Source organism: Microcebus murinus, chromosome 23, assembly GCF_040939455.1.
Source record: "Microcebus murinus isolate Inina chromosome 23, M.murinus_Inina_mat1.0, whole genome shotgun sequence".
Taxonomy (NCBI): Eukaryota; Metazoa; Chordata; class Mammalia; order Primates; family Cheirogaleidae; genus Microcebus; species Microcebus murinus.
Genome location: NC_134126.1, coordinates 20,493,912 through 20,514,015, shown reverse-complemented (window position 1 = coordinate 20,514,015; position 20,104 = coordinate 20,493,912). Strand labels below are relative to the sequence as shown.

The window sequence follows — 20,104 nt, the reverse complement described above, 5'->3', positions numbered from 1 at the left end:
TTTAATTAAAAGTATTATGCCACCAAACCTCATGTGATACGATTATTTTCTCATATAAGGTCTTGGTCTGAAGCCACATTGGTCACATTTCATAGGTTTTAAAAAATATATATTTTCTAGCAGCATTCAAGTTCTATCAATGCTATTTGATACAAATGCAGTTTTTCAGTCTTCAACCATGCTTTGTGTTCTATTATGATGCTCCAAATGTGAATTATCTTTTGCATATCAGTGCTTCCCATGTAAAGATGTTTAGAATTATAAATAATAATTTCCTTCACATATGTTCTTATTTTAATGATTGTTTAATTTGAAAATACCACATCTATGAAAATTGTTTCTCATTGATCCTTCTTTTTTTTAAAACTAAATTGCATTTTCTTATAATTTATACGATCACTTATTTATGAACCCAATCTTCAGACAAGGCAATCTCAACAGAGTGCAAAATTACATACATACACACACACACACACACACACACATATGTATCTCACAGGCTACCACATTAAAAAAAGGAAATTTATATGGAAATTAATTTTGAAAAGCCCTTTTAACTCTGTTTTCTTCAGGAGCTGTGGAAAAAATGATGTGCTTGAACAATCAAATAATTATTTGCATACTCATTTGAGGTCTGAGAGACTGACACACTGTACATACAACAAATGAAACACTGAATGGTTGCTGAAATGTAGCCTCAGAACCTATACTTGGCATAAGTTACATTAATTGGATAGATGCTTCCTGTGGTAGGCAAAATCAACCACTGTTTAAGAGGCATTTCCCTTTTTTCTTTTTGTTCATTGCTACCTCCAACACGCACCAACATCTAAGCCAAGCTCAGCACAGGAACTGTAAAATGTAGAAGCTCTAAGTCTTTGGCAGGGCCACTAGCTTAGCACTTCATTTGTTTTACAAAAGTTATCTAAGAGCTAAGAAATTTGGCTCTTATATTCAAAGTCTACCTTTGTGGTTCCTCAGAGAGCCCTGCAAAAACAACTGTAATGAATTTCTTTTGCTGGGTGTAGTTATGAGCAATAAGGATTCAGAGTCAATCTAATTCCAAGGACAAATTGGGCAACTTCTCCCTTCAATGCCATGTTTGAAATTGTGTCCCATTTTAAAAGTTAAACTAGAACTCTCTATGTGTTTATTTGAGATTTTGAAATGCTGGTCAGGATAAAACAGCATGCACTCTACTCTTTTGACTTAAAACCTTGCCATTTGCTTTTTAATCTTAAAGCATTTATTAAAGTCCCATTCATACATAATGTTTTTTTGGATACTTAAACACATTTGGTTTTTTAGCTCGGCAAGTTTATCTAGTACTTATCACCCTCTTTTGAAATTATTCCTCAAATATTTATTTAGTGATGGCCCATTAGAAGTGGTTCACTTCCATTCTTTCACTATCAATACTTTCTCAGGCCCCTAGGGCCCTGCAAACACCTGCCTCTTTTTTTTTTTTTTTTTTTTTTTTTTAGCCCACTCTGGGTTAGATCATGGATGGGTCCCAAAAGGAAAGTTTTTTCAAGCAATTAATTCTCTTGGGAGGTCTCTCCATAAACAGAGTGTTTCCTCATCTTCTACTTCAGTCTTCAAGTTAGTTGTCTCAGAAAACGTAAATGGAAACTTCAATAACTTGAGCTAGTTTGTGTGTGGCTAATTTTCAAACAAGTGGCCTTTTCCTTGCTCTATGTTTTCTGAAAGCACTTTTGTAATCTAATGATTCTCAAAGTGTGGTCCCTGGACCATTTGCAGAGGCATCATCTGGGGAACATGTTAGAAATGCACATTTTCACAGCCCATTCCAGACCTACTGAATCAGAATCTCTGGGAGGTGGACCATGCAATCCTGTGTTTTAACAAGCTATTCAGGTCAGATGCTGGGATTTGAGAACTGTGACTGTAATCTTGTGGTGAGGCTTGTATTAGTGTTTTAGGCTTGTATTTAGTGTTTTAGATGTTTATAGAGATTCAGCCAAGTCTTCTTTTCATTTCAAGGATTAAAGGGCCAACATAGGCATTGTCAGTGCAAGAGAATAAAGGAAGTCAATTAAAATTTTAAGAAAAAAAATTGTTTGTAAATTATATAGCTTGGGGTTAGGTTTGAGTACATATTTCCTGGGGTGAGAGGTTGGAGGGAAGTAGAAAAACATAAACTACTCGATAGTTTCTGGCCAGAATCGGTTTTCATTTTGATGAAACACACTGTTTCCTGCACTAGAAAAACCTCAAATCACTAATTCAAATGCCTAAACAATTATACTCTACTTGCCAGCTTCTTGTTAGATAATACATGTTAAAATAATAGAAGCAAAAGAAAACAATTGAGAAGTGAATTCGGTATTCTGCCCAACATTTTCCCAAGTTTTATTTCTTTCTCATGGAGAACATGTTTAATGGGCAAATTTATTCCAATATTCTTCCTCTCTGAAATACTAAATTTAATTTTATTTTATAAAAATATGTTCATCAGATGTGCATATGTGCATATTTAAATATGTGCATATTTAATGGATTAAAATGATGTAAGCCTTATGCATAATGACAATTTTGGAGCCTAAGTGTCAAAAAAATGTATAGTTGGTAACTTCTGGCTTTATGCATTTCTTAGATGATAGATACTGCTAAATTTGTGTCAGCCATAATAATTTATATTTTGATTCAAATTGCTTCAATAACTCACTTTCTTAATTACTATGTTCTTTTGCAGTGAATTTTATGAATTTAGTAGTAGTTTTAGTCATTGAATGTGTGATGTTGTTGTTGACAAATAGGAACATTATTTTATTACATGCAATCCTACCTTCAAACTAAGGATTTTCTGTGTTGTTTGTCAATAAAAGCCATTTACAAACTCTTCTGTCTGGCTTATTATTGATCCGATTCCTAAACAGCAACTAATATGAACATTAATCTGTAAATGGCCATAATTCTAAAATAGTTCTGACAAAACCATGAAAGGTTCTATACACAGTTACTCATCAGTGTCATGTAAACAAACACCCATTTGTGGTTGAATGGATTTGTTATAAAGAAAATTTCAAGTCACTCAATCAAATACAAATATAGGATGTTCCTTATTCTAATACATTTATATTTCCTATGAAGATATTGAAAAATGGGAAGACTAAAATGTTCATAAGGATGATAGGATTTTTGTAAGTATCCTTTCTTCTCTGTGGGATCTTATTGATAGAGTAGTGGAAATATTGATCATGGTCTGTCATGGTTTAAGAAGAATGTGATTTTATCTGGAGTTTTTAGTGAGAAAAACATAATTCACTAACTAGTTTGAAATATTTACCTTAGCTTCAGGAGAATAGCAAATGTGTCCACAGATAGTTTTAGGTTTTTGACACCTCACAGCTTTGCAGAGCTCATTACTGTGGTCCTTCTGAGTTTTAGGGCATGGATATAATGTTTTCCGTAAGAGATCGTATCCACGAATGATGCCATTTGGCTTCCCTGGAGACACCCAATCAATTTGAAGGGATCTGCAACAGATAGAATAATCAATACTTCTGAAGAGACAGCGTTTAACATTGCTGCCATCAGCCTCACCTACTTTTCAATTAATCTTTCATATTGGTCAAAAGGTCTATTTTGTCAACAACTTCCTAACTAAAAAGTGGCAGCTATAGATATTAATATCTATAATAAATACTTATATAATTATGTGTATATATGTATGCACACACTCATATATGTGACTACCATATAATACGTTTTGAGAATCATTCAAAACCATCTTAGCTTTGGAAAGAATAACACGTGGCATGACGCCAATGGACTTTTGCTTTAAGTTTCAAAGACAAAAAGAACATATCACTGTGACTGAATAGGAAAATCAGCAGAACATTTGGTTTGGTAAGCAAAGATATGATACAAATGACATGACTTGGTAAACAGAGTGACAATGGCACACCTAATCCCTCCTTTGATCCTCCTGCCTCAGCCTACTGAGTAGCTGGGACTACAGGAATGCACCACCATGCCTGGCTAATTTTTTCTATGTATATTTGTTGGCCAATTAATTTCTTTCTACTTATAGTAGAGACAGGGTCTCACTCTTGCTCAGGCTGGTTTTAAACTCCTGACCTTGAGCAATCCGCCTGCCTCAGCCTCCCAAACTGCTAGGATTACAGGCGTGAGCCACCTCCCCCGGCCCTAATCCCTCCTTCTAACCATTTTCTCCTTTGCTTTACCTCAGTTAGGAGTGGTGAGGGGACCCACAGCTGCTGAAAGAGATGCCACTGGAACACTGCTATGGGATTCCTATGACGGTTCCCAGGAAATTTTAGCTTTCTTGACACAGCTGCCTCCTTCTACCTTCCTCTAAGGTAGGTAGGTCTTTCTGCTAAACATGAAGCCTGCAACTTCAGCAACCATCTTGCAGCCATTCAAGACAGGCCATAAGAATCACAAAAGATGCTGCCATGGTATTTGGTATTGTTGAAACAATGCCAACAACTTTCTATAGTTGACCTTTGAACTATACAGGTTGGAAATACATGGGTCCACTCCTACACAGATTTTCTTCCATCTCTGCCAGCCCTGAGGCAGCAAGACCAACCCCTCCCCTTCCTCCTCCTCCTCAGCCTACTCAGTGTGAAGATGAAGACTTTTATGATTCACTTCCACTTAATAAATGGCAAATTTTAACATATTTTATCTTCTCTATGATTTTCTTATCACATTTTCTTTTCACTAGCTTACTTTATTGTAAAACTATAGTATATAATACATATAACATACAAAATATGTGTTAACTGTTTATGTTATTGATAAGGCTTCCAGTCAGCAGTCGGCTGTTACTAGTTAAGTTTTGGGGGGTCAAAAGTTATACGTGGATTTTCCACTGTGTGGGGATCAGCAGCTATAAGCTGCATGTTGTTCAAGGTTCTACTTTATATCTAGAACTATTTTTTATACTGGGGTCTTTGTTGTCGAGTGTTTAGTTACTTGCAGCCAAAATAAATGCCCAAATTGATCAATTCTTTAGTATTACTAACGTCTTTCACATATGCTTTACATTGATAAATCTTAATTTTTTAACTCACTTAAACAGATTTACCTCTCCAATAATTCTTTAACTAGCATGATCAGGCATGTGGTTTGATCAGAAATGTAGGAATTGGAGATTCTCATAACAAATACCTTTACGCCATCACATTCTTAAAGAAGATGTCCATTTTTAAAACTTGAGTCACAATTTTATTTTAAATCCAAATACACTTTTTTGGGTGGGGAGGGGTTGGTATACTATGAAAGTATAACAACTGCTCAAAACTTTTCTGTCTTATCAATGATCTATTAACATTTCATTTGCTGTAGTGAATGAGGTCATAACATAAAGCTATTCACAGAGGAGACAACCCTAAATAAAATGATTTACTCTCAGGTTAATGTTATAGAACTTTAATTCGTACTTTGGTTTACCTGCCAGAAAGATACTGTTTAGGTAATCTATCCATACTATCTTTAGTGTTTTCTTAATAAGCTCTATAAACAGAAAGTAAAATTTTTAATAAAGCTCAAGAGATTTGAATGTGCCATATTTTTGCAGTGTAGCATGGCAAAGAAAATCTCTTTGCAAAACACTAGGTAAATGTAAAAATAATTATTATTTTTGTTCTCATTTTTTAAAGTGGAACTCTGACATTCAAGATTAATTATTTTATATATATATGTATATATATATATATAATTCTAAAATTTCCAGCCCTAACTATCAATCATGAATCGCTATAGGGTACCTTTTTACATATAAAGCATTTCAGTAGGTATTTTGGAGGAAATCAAGCACATGGAGACTTGTTTCTAAACTTCAAAAGTCTTAGAATAAAAATCTCACAGTAACATATGTTGGCCACTTTTCTGCCATTTTGTAAAATAACATTGTTAATATACCTTTCATTTTAAGGAGAAATATGTTCTTGCAGGCCAAATTAATGGACCCTATCAGAATTCCAGGTGACATCATGTATTAGGAATTCAATTAAGCCCAAACATTTACATTAAAAAGCAGGAGTCAAGATAAACCTTGACATTTTAATAGACTGCTAAAAAAAAAATTATCATTTCATTTTTGGGGGCATACAAACATAACACATCCTGTAATAAGACTCCACAGATAAGAAATTAATGTCACCTATGAGAGAACTTTCATAGGTGACTTGGATAGTCACTGTTATAATTCTAAACTCTTTAATCCGACTCTCAAAATTAATTCCACGGTCTGCAGATACCTCTTTTGTATTCACTGCATAATCAACTACAGAAAAGATTACATTTAAGTGACATTCAAGGATCTGAATTATCCACTAAAGCTGGTGAACTAGTGAAGTCCAGAAAACACCATGTAAAACACCTTGTCATTATGACTTCTCTTTCTTGTGTAACATAACTGTTAAGTAAGACCACCTATATCTTCAATAATAACATGAACTACTTGAAAGTTTTGCTTTTGAGGATTTGAATCAAGTTCACGAAGGTAAATGATCAAAGATTAGCGGGTTTAACATCTGTGCCTGCCTCATTAGAGCCAACTGGAGGGACATTGAAAAAAATCCTTTGGTTGCTGATATGAAAATAAAAGGCATCGCTGAGAAACATGCACCATTTATTAACTGGATTAATGGTTTCGTTGCGTTGATGTTTAAGAGTAAATTAGAAGGAATATTCATTTACTCTAGGAATAAAAATTAAATATTGGGGCAAAAAAAAAAACCCTGAATTTTTTTGTACAGATCAGTGGAAGTTGTATGCTCATGCATAAACATAAATAGACTAGAAACCTTTGAATGAATCATTTTTGTAGATATGTTCTTGACTAGTGTTGATTTAGCTCTCAGAGCACTAGGGACTGAAATTTAAGTACCATAATAAAACTTCTGATAAAAGCCACCATGTCTACATACATTATTTTTCCTCTCAAAACTATGGGTTACATTTTTTTCACATTTTTCTGTTTTCTTCCCCCCCTCACATACACATACGGCATTGTAGATGACACATTGCATAGAGTCTACGTTGTGTTATCTTCTTCTGAAAGCAACAGCCTTTATTAGCAGTTGGTCAAACTACAGGTAGATCATAAACTTGGGGAGTTTTGTTTCTTAAAAATGTTTTTATTGGTACATAACAGATGTATATATTTTCAAGTTAATATATGTGATAATTAAATACATTCATATAATTTGTAAAGATCAAATCAGTGTAATTGAGATACCCATAACCTTAAATATTTCTTTTCTTTATGCTAAAAACATTAAAATTATTCTTTTCTAGATATTTTGAAATATCCAATAGATTATGGTAAACCATACTGATCTAGCTAACACTAGGCCTTATTTCTTGTATCAAACTGTGTATTTGTATCCATTAATCAGCTTCTGTTCATCCCCTTCTCCCTCCTACCATTTCCAGCCTTTGGTCACCGTGAATCCACTCTTTGTATCCATGAGAGCCACTTTTTGAACTTCCACATATGAATGTGAACATGTGATAATGTGTCTTTCTGTGCCTGGCTTATTTCACTTAATATGATGACCTCCAATTCCATCCATGTTGCTGCAAATAACAGGATTTAATTCTTTTTATGGCTGAATAATATTGTATATTCCATATTCTTTTTATCCATCCATCCACTGATGGACACTTAGGTTGATTCTATACCTTAGCTATGGTGAATAGTGCTGCAATAAATGTGGGAGGGCAGATATCTCTTCCATATACTAACTTCCATTCTTTTGGATATATATCCAGCAGTGGGATTTCTGGAGCATATGGTAGTTCTATTTTAAGTTTATTGAGGAGTCTTCATACTGTTCTCCATAGTGGCTGTATTAATTTACATTCTTACTAACACTGTACAAGGGTTCTCCTTTCTTCACATCTTGCTAGCATTGGTTATTGCCTGTCTTTGAATAAAAGTCATTTATTCAAAGCCATTTTAACTGGGTGAGATGATAGCTCATTGTAATTTTGATTTGCATTTCTCTGATGATTAGTACTGTTGAACATTTTACATATACCTGTTTGGCGATTTTTATGTCTTCTTTTGAGAAATGCCTATTCAGATCTTTTGCTCCTTTTTAATTGGATTATATGATTTTTCCTTAATGAGTTCTTTGAGCTTCTTATCTGGTTATCTGGTTATTAATTCCTTGTTTGGTGGGTAGTTTGCAAATATATTCTTCCATTCTGTGGGTTATTTCTTAACTTTGTTGATCATTTTGTTTGCTATACAGGAGCTTTTTAGCTTGATATAATCCTATTTGCTCATTTGCTTTGCTTGCCTATGCTTTTGAGGTAAATAAATAAATAAATAAATAAATAAATAAATAAATAAATAAATCTTTGCCAACACCAATGTCCTAGAGTGTTTCCCCAACGTTGTCTTTTAGTAGTTTCATAGCTTCATGTCTTAGATTAGTCTTTAATCCCTTTTGATTTGATTTTTGTATACGGGGAGAGATAAGGGTCATTTCATTCCTCTGCATGTGGATATCCAGTTCTCCCAATGCCATTTATTGAAGAGATTGTCCTTTCCACATATATGGTTTTGGCACCTTTGTCAAAAATGAATTCACTGTAGAAGCATAGATTTATTTCTGGATTCTCTATTCTGTTCCATTGGTCGATATGTCTGTTTTTATGCTAATACTATGCTGTTTTAGTTACTATAACTTTGTAGTATTATTGTGTGATTCCTCCAGTTTTGTTCATTTTGCACACAATGGTTTAGCTATTTGGGGTCTTTTGTGATTCCTTATAAATTTTAGGCTTTTTTTCTATTTCTGTGAAAAATGTCATTGGTATTTTGACAGAGATTGTATTGAATCTAAAGATTGCTTTGGGCAATATGGACATTTTAACAATACTGATTCTTTAAATACATACATGAACATGGAATATGTTTCCTTTTTTTGTACTTCTTTAATTTCATTTATCAATGTTTTATAGTTTTTCTGATCTTTCACTTATGTGGTTAATTATTTCTATGTATTTTATTAATTATAGCTATTGTAAATGGGATTGGTTTCTGGGTTTCTTTTTCAGATTGTTCACATTGGTATATAGAAACATTGCTGATTTTTATATGTTGATTTCATATCCTGCAACTTTACTGAATTTGTTCATCAGTTCCCATAGGTTTTTGGTAGAATATTTGGGTTCTTCTAAATATAAAATCATATCATCTTCAAACAAGGGTAATTTGACATCCTCTTTTCCAATTTGGATGTCCTTTATTTCTTTCTCTGGTCTATTTGCTCTGGCTAGGACTTCCAGTACTGTTGAATAAGAGTGGTGAAAGTGGGAATTCTTGTCTTGTTCCAGATCTTAAAGGAAAGGCTTTCAGTTTTTCCCCATTCAGTATGATACTAGCTGTGGGTGTGTCATATATGGTTTCTATTATGTAGATGTATGTCCTTCTATACCCAGTATTTTGAGCATTTTTATTATGAAGGAATGATAAATTTTATTGAATACTTTTTTGGCATCAATTGAAATAATCATATTATATTTATTAATTTGTGTATGCTGAACCATCATTGCATCCCTGGGATGAATCTTGTTTGATAACAATGAATGATCTTTTTCATGTGTTGTTGAATTCAGTTTGCGCGTATTTTGTTGACAATTTTTTCATCTATGTTCATTGGAGATATTAACCAGTAAGTTTCTTTTTTTGTTGTGTCTTTGCCTGGTTTTAGTATCAGGGTAATACAGTCCCCATATAATGCATTTGGAAGTATTCCCTTCTCCTCAATTTTTTGGAATAGTTTGAGTTGATTGATATTAGGTCTTCTTTAAATGTTTGGTAGAATTCAGTAGTAAAGCCATGGGGTCCTGGGCCTTCATTTGATGGAAGATTTTTTATTATTGCTTCTATCTTAGTTGTTGTTAGTCTATTCAGGTTTTTTATTTCTTCATGATTCAATTTTGGTAGGTTGTATGCGTCTAGGAATTTATCCATTTCTTCTAGATTTTCCAATTTATTGGCATTTAGTTACTCATAATAGTCTTTAACGATCCTTTGAACTTTTGTAGTATCAGTTGTAATGTCTCCTTTTTCATTTCTTATTTTATTTATTTGGGTCTTCTATCTTTTTTTCTTAGTATGAGTAAAGTTTTGTCAATTTTGTTTAACTTTTCAGAAAATCAACTTTTCATTTTGTTGATCCTTTGTATTATTTTGTTTTATGTTATTTATCTCTGCTCTGATCTTGATTATTTATTTCCTTTTACTATGGATATCACAACAAAAACTCAATAGGCAACTGGATATTTGGGATTAGAGTTTAGGGAGAAAACAGGGCCAGAGATCTTTGAGACCCCAGTATTACTAAAACTGGAAGGATGCTTGAACTGTCTGAGCAGGAAGGAGAGTCTTTCTATTAAGGACACTCAGAATTAGTCAGTGGGTTTGTAATGGAACCAATTAAAAATATATATGTGTTCAGAAAGCTAGGGACAAAGTGACAGTTAAAGAGCAAAGCAAATTAGCAGGAAAAAGTGGATTTTGCTGAGAAGCATTCCAAAGCCACTTCAGTGACTGAGCTTCTTTTGTGGGAGCTACAAGAAGTAGAAAAGTTAGAAATTTGGGAAAGAGAGGGAGGTAAAAAAAATGAAAATAGTGCTAGCAGAGGTCAATAATTAGGTCAATATTCTGTCTATTTTCTATATATTCTGTTCATATTCTATTAAGGTCTTGTTAAATAAACAATGAGTGTGATAATCAGAACAATTTCACTGGCTATCAAAACAATAATGTTTTCTAAAAGCTATGGTGACCATAAGACTATTGACTAGATCTGTGTACAATAGCACTAAATGTATTCCAAATTCTCTTTCAAGAGTTCTTCCCAAATAATTTAAAGTTTTAAGCATAAAATTTTAGCCTGAATTAAAAATTATCGACAATTGCTCATATTGGTGAAGGAGTTTAAAATACAAGTGAAGTAAAGGTGCTTTGACATCGTACAATACATCCTCCATCCCAACATTCTCCCTATTAAAGCAAGAAAACAAACAAAAATATGGCTCTAATTTTTTCTTTCACAAAATTATAAAATTATTACTTTACTTTAAGCTATCATTCACTGAAAAAAGTCATGAAGAGAAAATGAAGAATAGAAGAGATTCCTGATATCTAATGTCACAGTGTAAAAAAGTAGAAGCCTTACAGTTTCACCTCAAATTTGGCGAGGCAAAAAAGGGAAAACTCTTTTTCCACAAGCTCTGACCTCTTGAGCCATACTCAACTCCAAGTTAAGGAATTTGAAAATATAGGGGGAATTAGGTTTGACGATAGTGGTTTAACCTTCATTTAGAGACACTCAAGCTATGCTGCTATCAGAAAGATTTCTGGAAAACTGGTGAACTGGTGTATAAAAACGTCATTGATGTCATTAAGGATCCTGGGGCAAATTTTAAAACAATTATTTGTGAGTGCTACAAAAGACATTCTACCTCAGTGCCCTCATCAATAGTACAGCCCCAAACTGATTTGGAACGAAAAAACCTGCCACAGTTCCAATTAAAGGCAATAAAAGACATGATCTGCATTCTCTCTCTACTTTCCCTTAAGCCTCATGCCTGGATATCATGCATTTAGGAATACTAGCAGTAATATAATAAAACACTTTCTTGTTTATGTTCTTTTCTTAGTTTATTCATTTATGGAGAATAAATAAGTAAACTTCACAGGCAGCCCGGTATGCACTGAAGCTGTCAGCTGTAGTGTTTGTCATATTTCAATCAAACCCAGAGCCAGCTCGCTATCTTCATCCAGTGCAGTCTCTACATTCTTGAGCACTAGAATTAATGAATTAGCTATTGATTAAATTCCACTCTAGCAAATCCACCAAGGCAAATAAATGAACTACCCAGGGCACGTGTAGGCCATGGCCAGACATGTCCGGGCTATCGATCAGTAGTTAGTATTCTTTTGGGATATAGACGCAGCTGATGATAATATGACAAGTATGGAAAATGCAATGTAGAAACAGAGCTTGTCTCTAAAGAAGCAGCTTATAATACTAGAAGGGTCCATCTGATTGTTCTACATTTGTGTGCTGCGGCATCTTTGGTTTATATATAAGAAGAAAAAACATGCATAAGGATTTGTACTACAGAAGACATAGTCAAAAGCAAGGCATATGTTAAGGCCAAAGATGAGGATGAGTCGATACACTCCATACATATAATCAAACAGGCTGGTATGCAATCTGTATATGTTATTAAAATATATGAAAATTAAATTTTACTGACTACTGAATTTTACAAATAAACAAAGAAGCCAAGGAATGCATGTCTTATTAGAAACCAAATTATTTTAAATGCTGTAGAAGTAAACTCAGTTTACTGATACCTTTCTAAAAGGATTTCACATTTGATTTTGCATGTTGCTAATATAAAAGAGATTTCTTACCATCAAAATGTAAACAAAACTAACAAGTGTACATTGCCAGAAGTATAATGAAATTACACAAACAATATCATGCCCACAGGAGGCTAACTTCTTTGGTGTTGGTGTAATTTTGATTAATGTCTTGGCAGCCTATACCTGCTCCTTGGAGTCTTGCCTTTGGAAAATGTTACTCTGTTACAATGGATCATTTTAAGAAAGGAAATATTTTTTTATATGCCAATATTTAGCTGTGAACCATTTCTATCAAGTTTTTTACTAGATCTCTGACTGGGGGAAAAAACAAAGGAAAGTTGCCAAAGGCGTTGGAATAAAGAAAACTATGGTGGAGGAGGACTTCCCGTGTGGAATAAGCCCATTGCACCCTTTCTCTCTCATTGATTGTAACTAAAAAGTCTGCAGAAATTACAAAAAGTAACTACGTGAGGACCATGAAAAGTTAACAATAGCAGACAGATCAAGAGGGGAGCCAAAACTTGAAGGAAAAATATGACAGGAAGAATTTCCCATTTTTCTCCCTCTTCTTTATCTTTAACCCAAAGGCAGCCCCAGTATAGAATTTTGAAAGGGGCAAGCAAAATCTTAAAGAAATGCAACTTTTCTGGCCAGTAGTACCTAGAACAAAAATGCCTTGCAAGCCAGACAGTGTGAGGGAAATCCCCATTTTGCTTTTTTTTTTTTTTCTCTTTTTTCCTCTGTGCCCAGCTCTAAGGATGATTCCAGCCAAGGAGCTGCCCTGTGGCAGCTGCGAACAAATAGGAATCTAAAACTCCAAGAAAACCCATCTTTCCACCCAGAGGAACCAGGAAAAGAGGCTTCTATAGTCCAAAGAATATCTATGGGGTAGGCGATGGGGGATTCTTTTTTTTTTTTTAATATTTTCTCTTACCTTGTTGCTTCAAGAATAGCTCCAGGTATGTGAACTGGGAGGTAGCCCGGGAGGCAAAAATCCCAAGAGAAACTATATAATTTTAGCCAAAAATCCAGGAAAGAAAGTCCGAGAGAGCTGGAAAGTGTGGGGGAAATCTTAGAGAAAAAGCTAGAAGATCTCCTAATTCTATGAAGGAAGCAACACAAGTCCAAACTCAACTCCGAGCTGCACAGTTATAGTTGCCTCACATGCATAGGATATCCAAGCAGTATAGCAAAGACTTTGAAATCTGAATTATTATATAATTCCCCAGCCAAATCCCAAATTAGCCATTAAGAGGCACAGGCGTGGGACAGACACAAGGAACATAGTAAAGTTGTAGCCACTGATAAGGCAAGACAGAATTGCAGTCTGAAGCTAACCAGTTGGTTATCTGCTGGAAAAAGTAAACAAAAACTTCAACCTTCTTCAGAGGGCTTTAACAGGACTCAGATTATTACAACCTAGTATTCGAAATGTCCAGGAAACAATCCAAAATCACTCAGAATTACACTAAGCAATAGAAAGGTGGAGTGGCTATCTTAGTATTAAACAAAATGCATTTAAGAACAAGGAAATCACCAGGAAGAAAAAGGGATTATTGCACAATAAAAGGGTCAGTTTGTCAAGATATGACAATTCTAAACATGGATGCACCTAATAATAAAACATCAAAATACATGGGGCAAAAATTGATAGATCTGAAGAAGAACTAGATAAATCCACAATTATATTTGGAGACATCAACACTACTCTCACAATAATTGATAGAACAAGAAGGCAGAAAATCAGTAAGTTTACAGATGATCTGAACATCACTACCACTCAACTTGACCTAATTGGCACTTATAAAACCATCTGACAACAGCAGAATATACCTTCTCCTCACATGCACACAGCACATTCACCAAGATAGATCATATTCTGTGGCATGAAACGAACCTTAACTAATTTAAAAGAATTGAAATTTTGAAACTGTGTTCTCTGGCCATAACAGAATTAAACTAGAAATCTATTAATATATAGAAATGTATCTGAAAAGTCCCAAATATTTTGAAATTAAACAATCCCCTTCTAAATAATCCATGGGTTCCAGAAGTCTCAAGGGAAATTAAAAAGTATTTTGAACAAAGGAAATAAAATGAAACATTTCAAAATTTGTGAGGTCTACTTGAAGCAGGATTTAGAGGAAAATTCACAGCATAAAATTCTTACAGTAAAAAAAGAAGAAATGATCTCATATCAATCATGTAAGCTCTCCTCTTTAAGAAACTAGAGAAAGAATAGCAAAATAAGATGGAAGAAAACAATGAAGATCAGAAATCAATAAAATGGAAAATGGAAACAATATAGAAAATTAACAAAACCAAAATATGATTCTCTGAAAAGATCTACAAAATTGATAAAGGTATAGGCTGACTAGGAAAAACCCTCAGAGGACACATAACCAATATCAGAAATGAAAAAATGCAAATCAATTTATATTCTACAAACATACTATAAACAACTTTCTGTCCATAAATTTGACAAATTTGATGAAATTAGCTAATTCTTTGCATTCACAAATGCAAAGAAACTCACTTGAGAAGAAATGAAACTTCTTGAGAAACCATAAGGTTTTTTGCCCCTTTGATTATTTCTCTCTTTTTTTTCTGAAAGTATCCTGTTTTTGTTTCATGGATAGAGCCTCTCATTTTATCTGTCTTAGGCTATACTCTTTCTTTCCTCACCTGCGTTGTTTCAAAGTCTATTGAATCATTTCTTTTCATTTCTTTTATTTATTTTGGTCTCCTTTTTATCTTTAAGAATGACACACCAAAAAAAAAAAAAAAAAAAAAAAAAAAGCTGGCTAGAAGCTTTATGGTGAGTCTTGTTGATTGGTTGTGCTTCCCTGCTGGGTGACCAGGTAGCAAACTACTTTTTCTGTTAGGACATCTCCATATGCTAGTATCTAGAGATATTTTATTTGGGGTTATTCATTCTTTTCTAGAGAAGAATGTCTACTTTCCTAACTGGAGGCATTTATGACTCCCTACTTCCATTTGAGAGCAGAACTGAGGAAAGCAGCCAAGGGTCCCGCTATTCAGGCCGTAGTCTTGCTTTGTCACTGTTTTTACCTCTGCCTCTCATCACGCCTCCCCTGTGCCTAGCAGCCCTCAGTCTCTCCAGAGAATAAACATTTAATTTGGTAGGTGAATTTTGCCATTTGGAGGAAGAGAAATAGACCCTTTGCATGCTTAGTAAAGAGGTATGACACCTGGGGTTCCAATCACATTTTTTTTTTTTTTTTAGATTTTTAGCTAATCCAGTGATTTCAGCTTTGAACCTAACCCCAACTCCCGCTTCTGACAATCTTTAAAGCTTCTTTCTAAGTACTCAGCCTCTCAGGTTCTCTGCAGAGAAATTAGCTTGTTTCCTATCATTATCCTCTTTTGCCAACCAATACCTTCATTGTAAACTTCTCTACTATACTAAATCATTTGCCTCTTTCTGACAAACATTGCTTACACAATTGTGTTGCAATCTCTCTTCTGTTGTCTCCTCTCCATGTTCTTTGCTCTTGTTGTATAGTATAATGTTTTTGCCACCAATTAATATAGTTGGGTGTAAGCAATCTTTAATTACAAATAGAAAATATATTTCCTGTGTTACCATCTGCAAGAAACTTCTTAGAGGAGAAAATATCCTAGAGACACAGACCCATTTTTGAAATTTCTTACAAAGTTTAGAGGTTATTTTTAGCTACACATACATATGTAATCTAAGACATGTTCCCTTATGCCATTCATCTGGGCTTGAGTTATGACGAGGCTAGCAGACAAGAATTTGACAACATCCACCTACCTAACTGTAATTCTTCCTTGAGTTTTTCAAGACTGCACTGAAATGTCACATCTTCCAAGATGCCTTCACTGATAATCCTGGGTAGAGTTTGGTATTTTTCTCTTTATGCTCTTATCGTGCATTATAAACCTCTACCACAGTGTTTTTCACACTGTTCTATAAATATTTAGGAGAATATCTCCCACAGTATACTGGAACTTTGCAAATTTGGATTTACACCTTATACTCTTTGTATTAATTTTATATTATTACTTTTTGTATTATTATATTCTTGTATTATTTTGTATTACTTTTGTATCACTACTTTCCCTCCTATATTATTCAGCAAACAAATGTGTTTGCTGAAAGAATAAATAAAGGTATCTGGTGCCCATTTAACTTGACTATTTTCCCCCCGTATAGTAGGCAATCCTGCTGGATCGGAGGGAAAAATCTATTATCAATTAATTAGCACATCAAAACTTAGCATCCATCATGTGTTTGATAGAAGGTGTACTCAAGAAGACAAGATACGATTTTTGCCATTTATAGCTAAGAATCCAATTAGTTGGATTTTTCTAATTATTTTAATCACTAGTTGCCAAAATCAGTAAAGATATTTTTGAACCAATCTTTAAAAAAAAAAATCTATAAATTTCACTGTCATAGAAAAATCCTTCAGAATGGAAATATTTTATAATGGACTGATTATTTCAGTGCATGTGTGTGTTTAGGTAAAGGATGATTCATTTGGCTCTGGTAAAAGTATGATGTGGAAGCACACAGATTTCTTTCTCCAGCCTCAACTTGATGTTGAGGGATGAAAAATTATCACCTCATTTCTGTTTTTGGAACTGACATTAAATCTTATCATTATTATTGCTTAATTATGAATTGTAAAAGGGACTCACTTTCCAACTGTGGTCATTTCTCAACAACAAAAAGATGAAGATGAATAAAGGGATTCTACCAAGAATATGATAAAATTGTTAATGGTTATCCAAAGATTATCCGCCCTATTTATTTTACAGATAGTTTTAGCTTTCAGGCAATCTGATATAGGTAAATCAATTTTTTTTCAAAGAGATGAAAGTAGAATGTAGTCATTCCAATTAAAATTGTATTTTGCTTCACAAAAGTATTCACTAAAGGACACATTTAAATGAGGAGACTCTTGTACATTTAAGTGTTTGTTCACAGATTACTAAAGAGGGAATCTGGGCAATCAGGCAAATCAAAGATTGAATGTTACTGGATGTCCAGTGAAGATTAACACCTGTGAAATAATATAAAAAAAATTGACTTAAACAGTTACAGCAATTTATTAAATGAGATTGCTGTGACTAAGAGGATATCTTTGGTTTTTATTTTCATTTCTTATAATTAGTGTTCTTTACATTAACTGACAAAAGATTTTTTACCTTGAAGTGACGTCATGGACTGTGGGCATTGGTATATCGCTTGGAGTGTGTTCCACAGTGGTGACTTGGGTTCCATTGCTTTTCGCACATGCATATTTTGTACAAACTTCAACCTGAAAACATTATTTTAGAAAAAAAAATAAATCTAACCACTTTCAAAATACAGACTAATAAACTAAATCCCACCTACCCTAATTTCGTACGAATCTCTTATAGTTTTCTATAGCCTTTTGGGGTTTAATAAATATTCATTTTTGATGTTAATTGATACCAGTGGGACCAGCTCAGAGCAGAGTACCGAATTTGTCTTGGAACCATTGCTTTAGTGATTAGAATGGTGATGTTGAGTTTCTCGTTCCAACCATTCAGAAAGAGAAAGACTTATTAATCTACTCAGAGCACCGTCGAGGAATGGGAGATGCCCAAGTGACAGTTTGCAAGCATAATAGGTTATCACCGCATTTTGCTCTCCAGATCTATAACCAAGTAGTGTAATGATGATATCTTCTGGAAGTCTTGACACTTTACAACAAATAGCCTAAATGCTAATGTCTAATGGAAGAAAAATGATGCCTAGAAAAGCCTTTCAATATGGCTGAGCCATTTTATATCCATTTGTTCCAGCTGCAATTGTATTTTTACCTTAATCACAGCAGAAAATCATCATTCATCCCTTTAATTCTGCCACCTAATCTGAATAAAAACTGAGGAGGGTGGAATAACTAAAGATTAGAAATGGAGTTCATCAAGCATTAGTAACACAAAAGGAACACATTCAGCAAGAGGGAGGAGAGACAAATGAATACACAAAAGATTGCTGCTAGTGGAACATCCACAAAGTGACATCACCCTGCTCTCAATTAAAGGATAAACCAAAGAGGAACTGTACTTTTCACAGTGCCAATTTACTTTCAGTGTCTAACACATAAATGGAGGAGGGAAGCTAGATACTGATGAATCCTCAGCACTAAGCAGTTCTCTACTTTTCCCATTGGCATTTGGGGAAGGGCAAATGTGATTCTCATTGTATTTAGTAGATATGCCATTTTTTTTGTAGGGCAGTTTGCACCTACGTAGGAGTTGAGGCATATGCTTATCATGCTGTGTGAGTTGTGTTACTTATTGACCCCATGTATCTTTTGAGGCAATGTTTAGTAGATATTTAAACATTTTCAAGGTCTTTTATGCTGAGTATGTCCAATTAAACCTCAAATAACCTGGAGGCAAATCAACTTTAAAAACAATGCTGTAATAGAATTAATGACAATAAACTTTATACAAGCAGCAAGTCCTCGAATAACGTTGCTTCATAATAACGTGGATGTGAAAAAAAAAAGATTCTTAGCTGGAGCCATTTTCTGTGTGGAGTTTGCATGTTCCCTTCACGTCTGGATGGGTTTTCTCCAGGAAATCTCTTTCCTCCCACATGCCCAAGCTGTGCCCGGTGGGTGCATTGGTGGGTCTGTGTGGCCCCAGCCTGAGTGAGTGTGGGTGGGTGTGGGCATGCCCTGTGCTGGTTTCCACCTCGCTGGGACAGGATCCGGCCACCCAGGACCCTGAACTGCACTAAGTGGGTAAATAATTCTCTTGTTTCTATTAATCTTTCTTAAATGTATGTATAGCTCACATTTATTTCAATATTTAATATCAGAACTGTTTTGGTCTTTATTTAGAAGTTTGGTGATATTTTTGTGACTAGAAATATGCTGTAGGTACTTACATTTTTTTTATATATCAATTAGTAAAACTGGTTTTGCTATATGGCCTTTTGCCTAAAGTCATAGTTTTCAAGAATCTATCAAAGGCCTTCAGTGAAGACTCACTGTATTGGAAAATACTAGACTCTATGATATGTAATAACTCAAAATCAACTCAACTAAATTTATTATGTATCTAACATGTGCCAAATATTATGACAGGTACTTGCACAAATAATTTTATTGAATCCTCATAACTTCATTTTAACTGGTTTGCAAATTGAGGGTCAGAGAAATCAGGACACATGATCAAGCTGGTAAGATTTGGGGTATCTGATTTGGGCTTTACTGTACACTATTGTCTTCTCATCTACACGGTAAACATACTTTTAAGCTCTAAACTTCTTAGATGTATTCAAATGTTTCTCCAGATTTTCTTTTGACATTAGATAAATACGCCAATCTTTTTCATTCTTACTAATGTAATATTCCAAGTCTCCAACCTCACTACAAATTCTAGTGCCATAACTATATTGTATAACATGAATGAAACACAAATATAAGGCTTTACCATGTTTATATTAAAAGAGATAAAATCAAATAAAAATTGAAATTGTTATTCTCTTTAAAAAGGGATATATAAAAGGATTATTCGAAAAGTAGAAACTTAGGTTCATTATCTGCCTTAAAATCAATTGTTATTTTACAGAGGGGGTTAGCATAGAGAACCTTAACTCTAAAGTATTATTATACCAACTAAATGCTTATTTTAAATGAAGCCAAATAATCTTTGACACCACAATGAAAATCA

General features: G+C 34.1%; 1 protein-coding gene across 1 annotated transcript in view; it reads right to left on the bottom strand.

Annotated features, from left to right (window-relative positions):
* USH2A (usherin) overlaps positions 1 to 20,104 on the bottom strand; it is a 654,133-nt gene that overhangs the window by 181,965 nt on the left and 452,064 nt on the right. Inside the window, exons 46-47 of the mRNA XM_075997053.1 lie at positions 17,597 to 17,709; positions 3,311 to 3,500 (exon numbers count right to left, since the gene is read on the bottom strand). Of these exons, the coding sequence (XP_075853168.1) occupies positions 3,311 to 3,500; positions 17,597 to 17,709 (303 nt within the window). The remainder of the gene's footprint in view (positions 1 to 3,310; positions 3,501 to 17,596; positions 17,710 to 20,104) is intronic.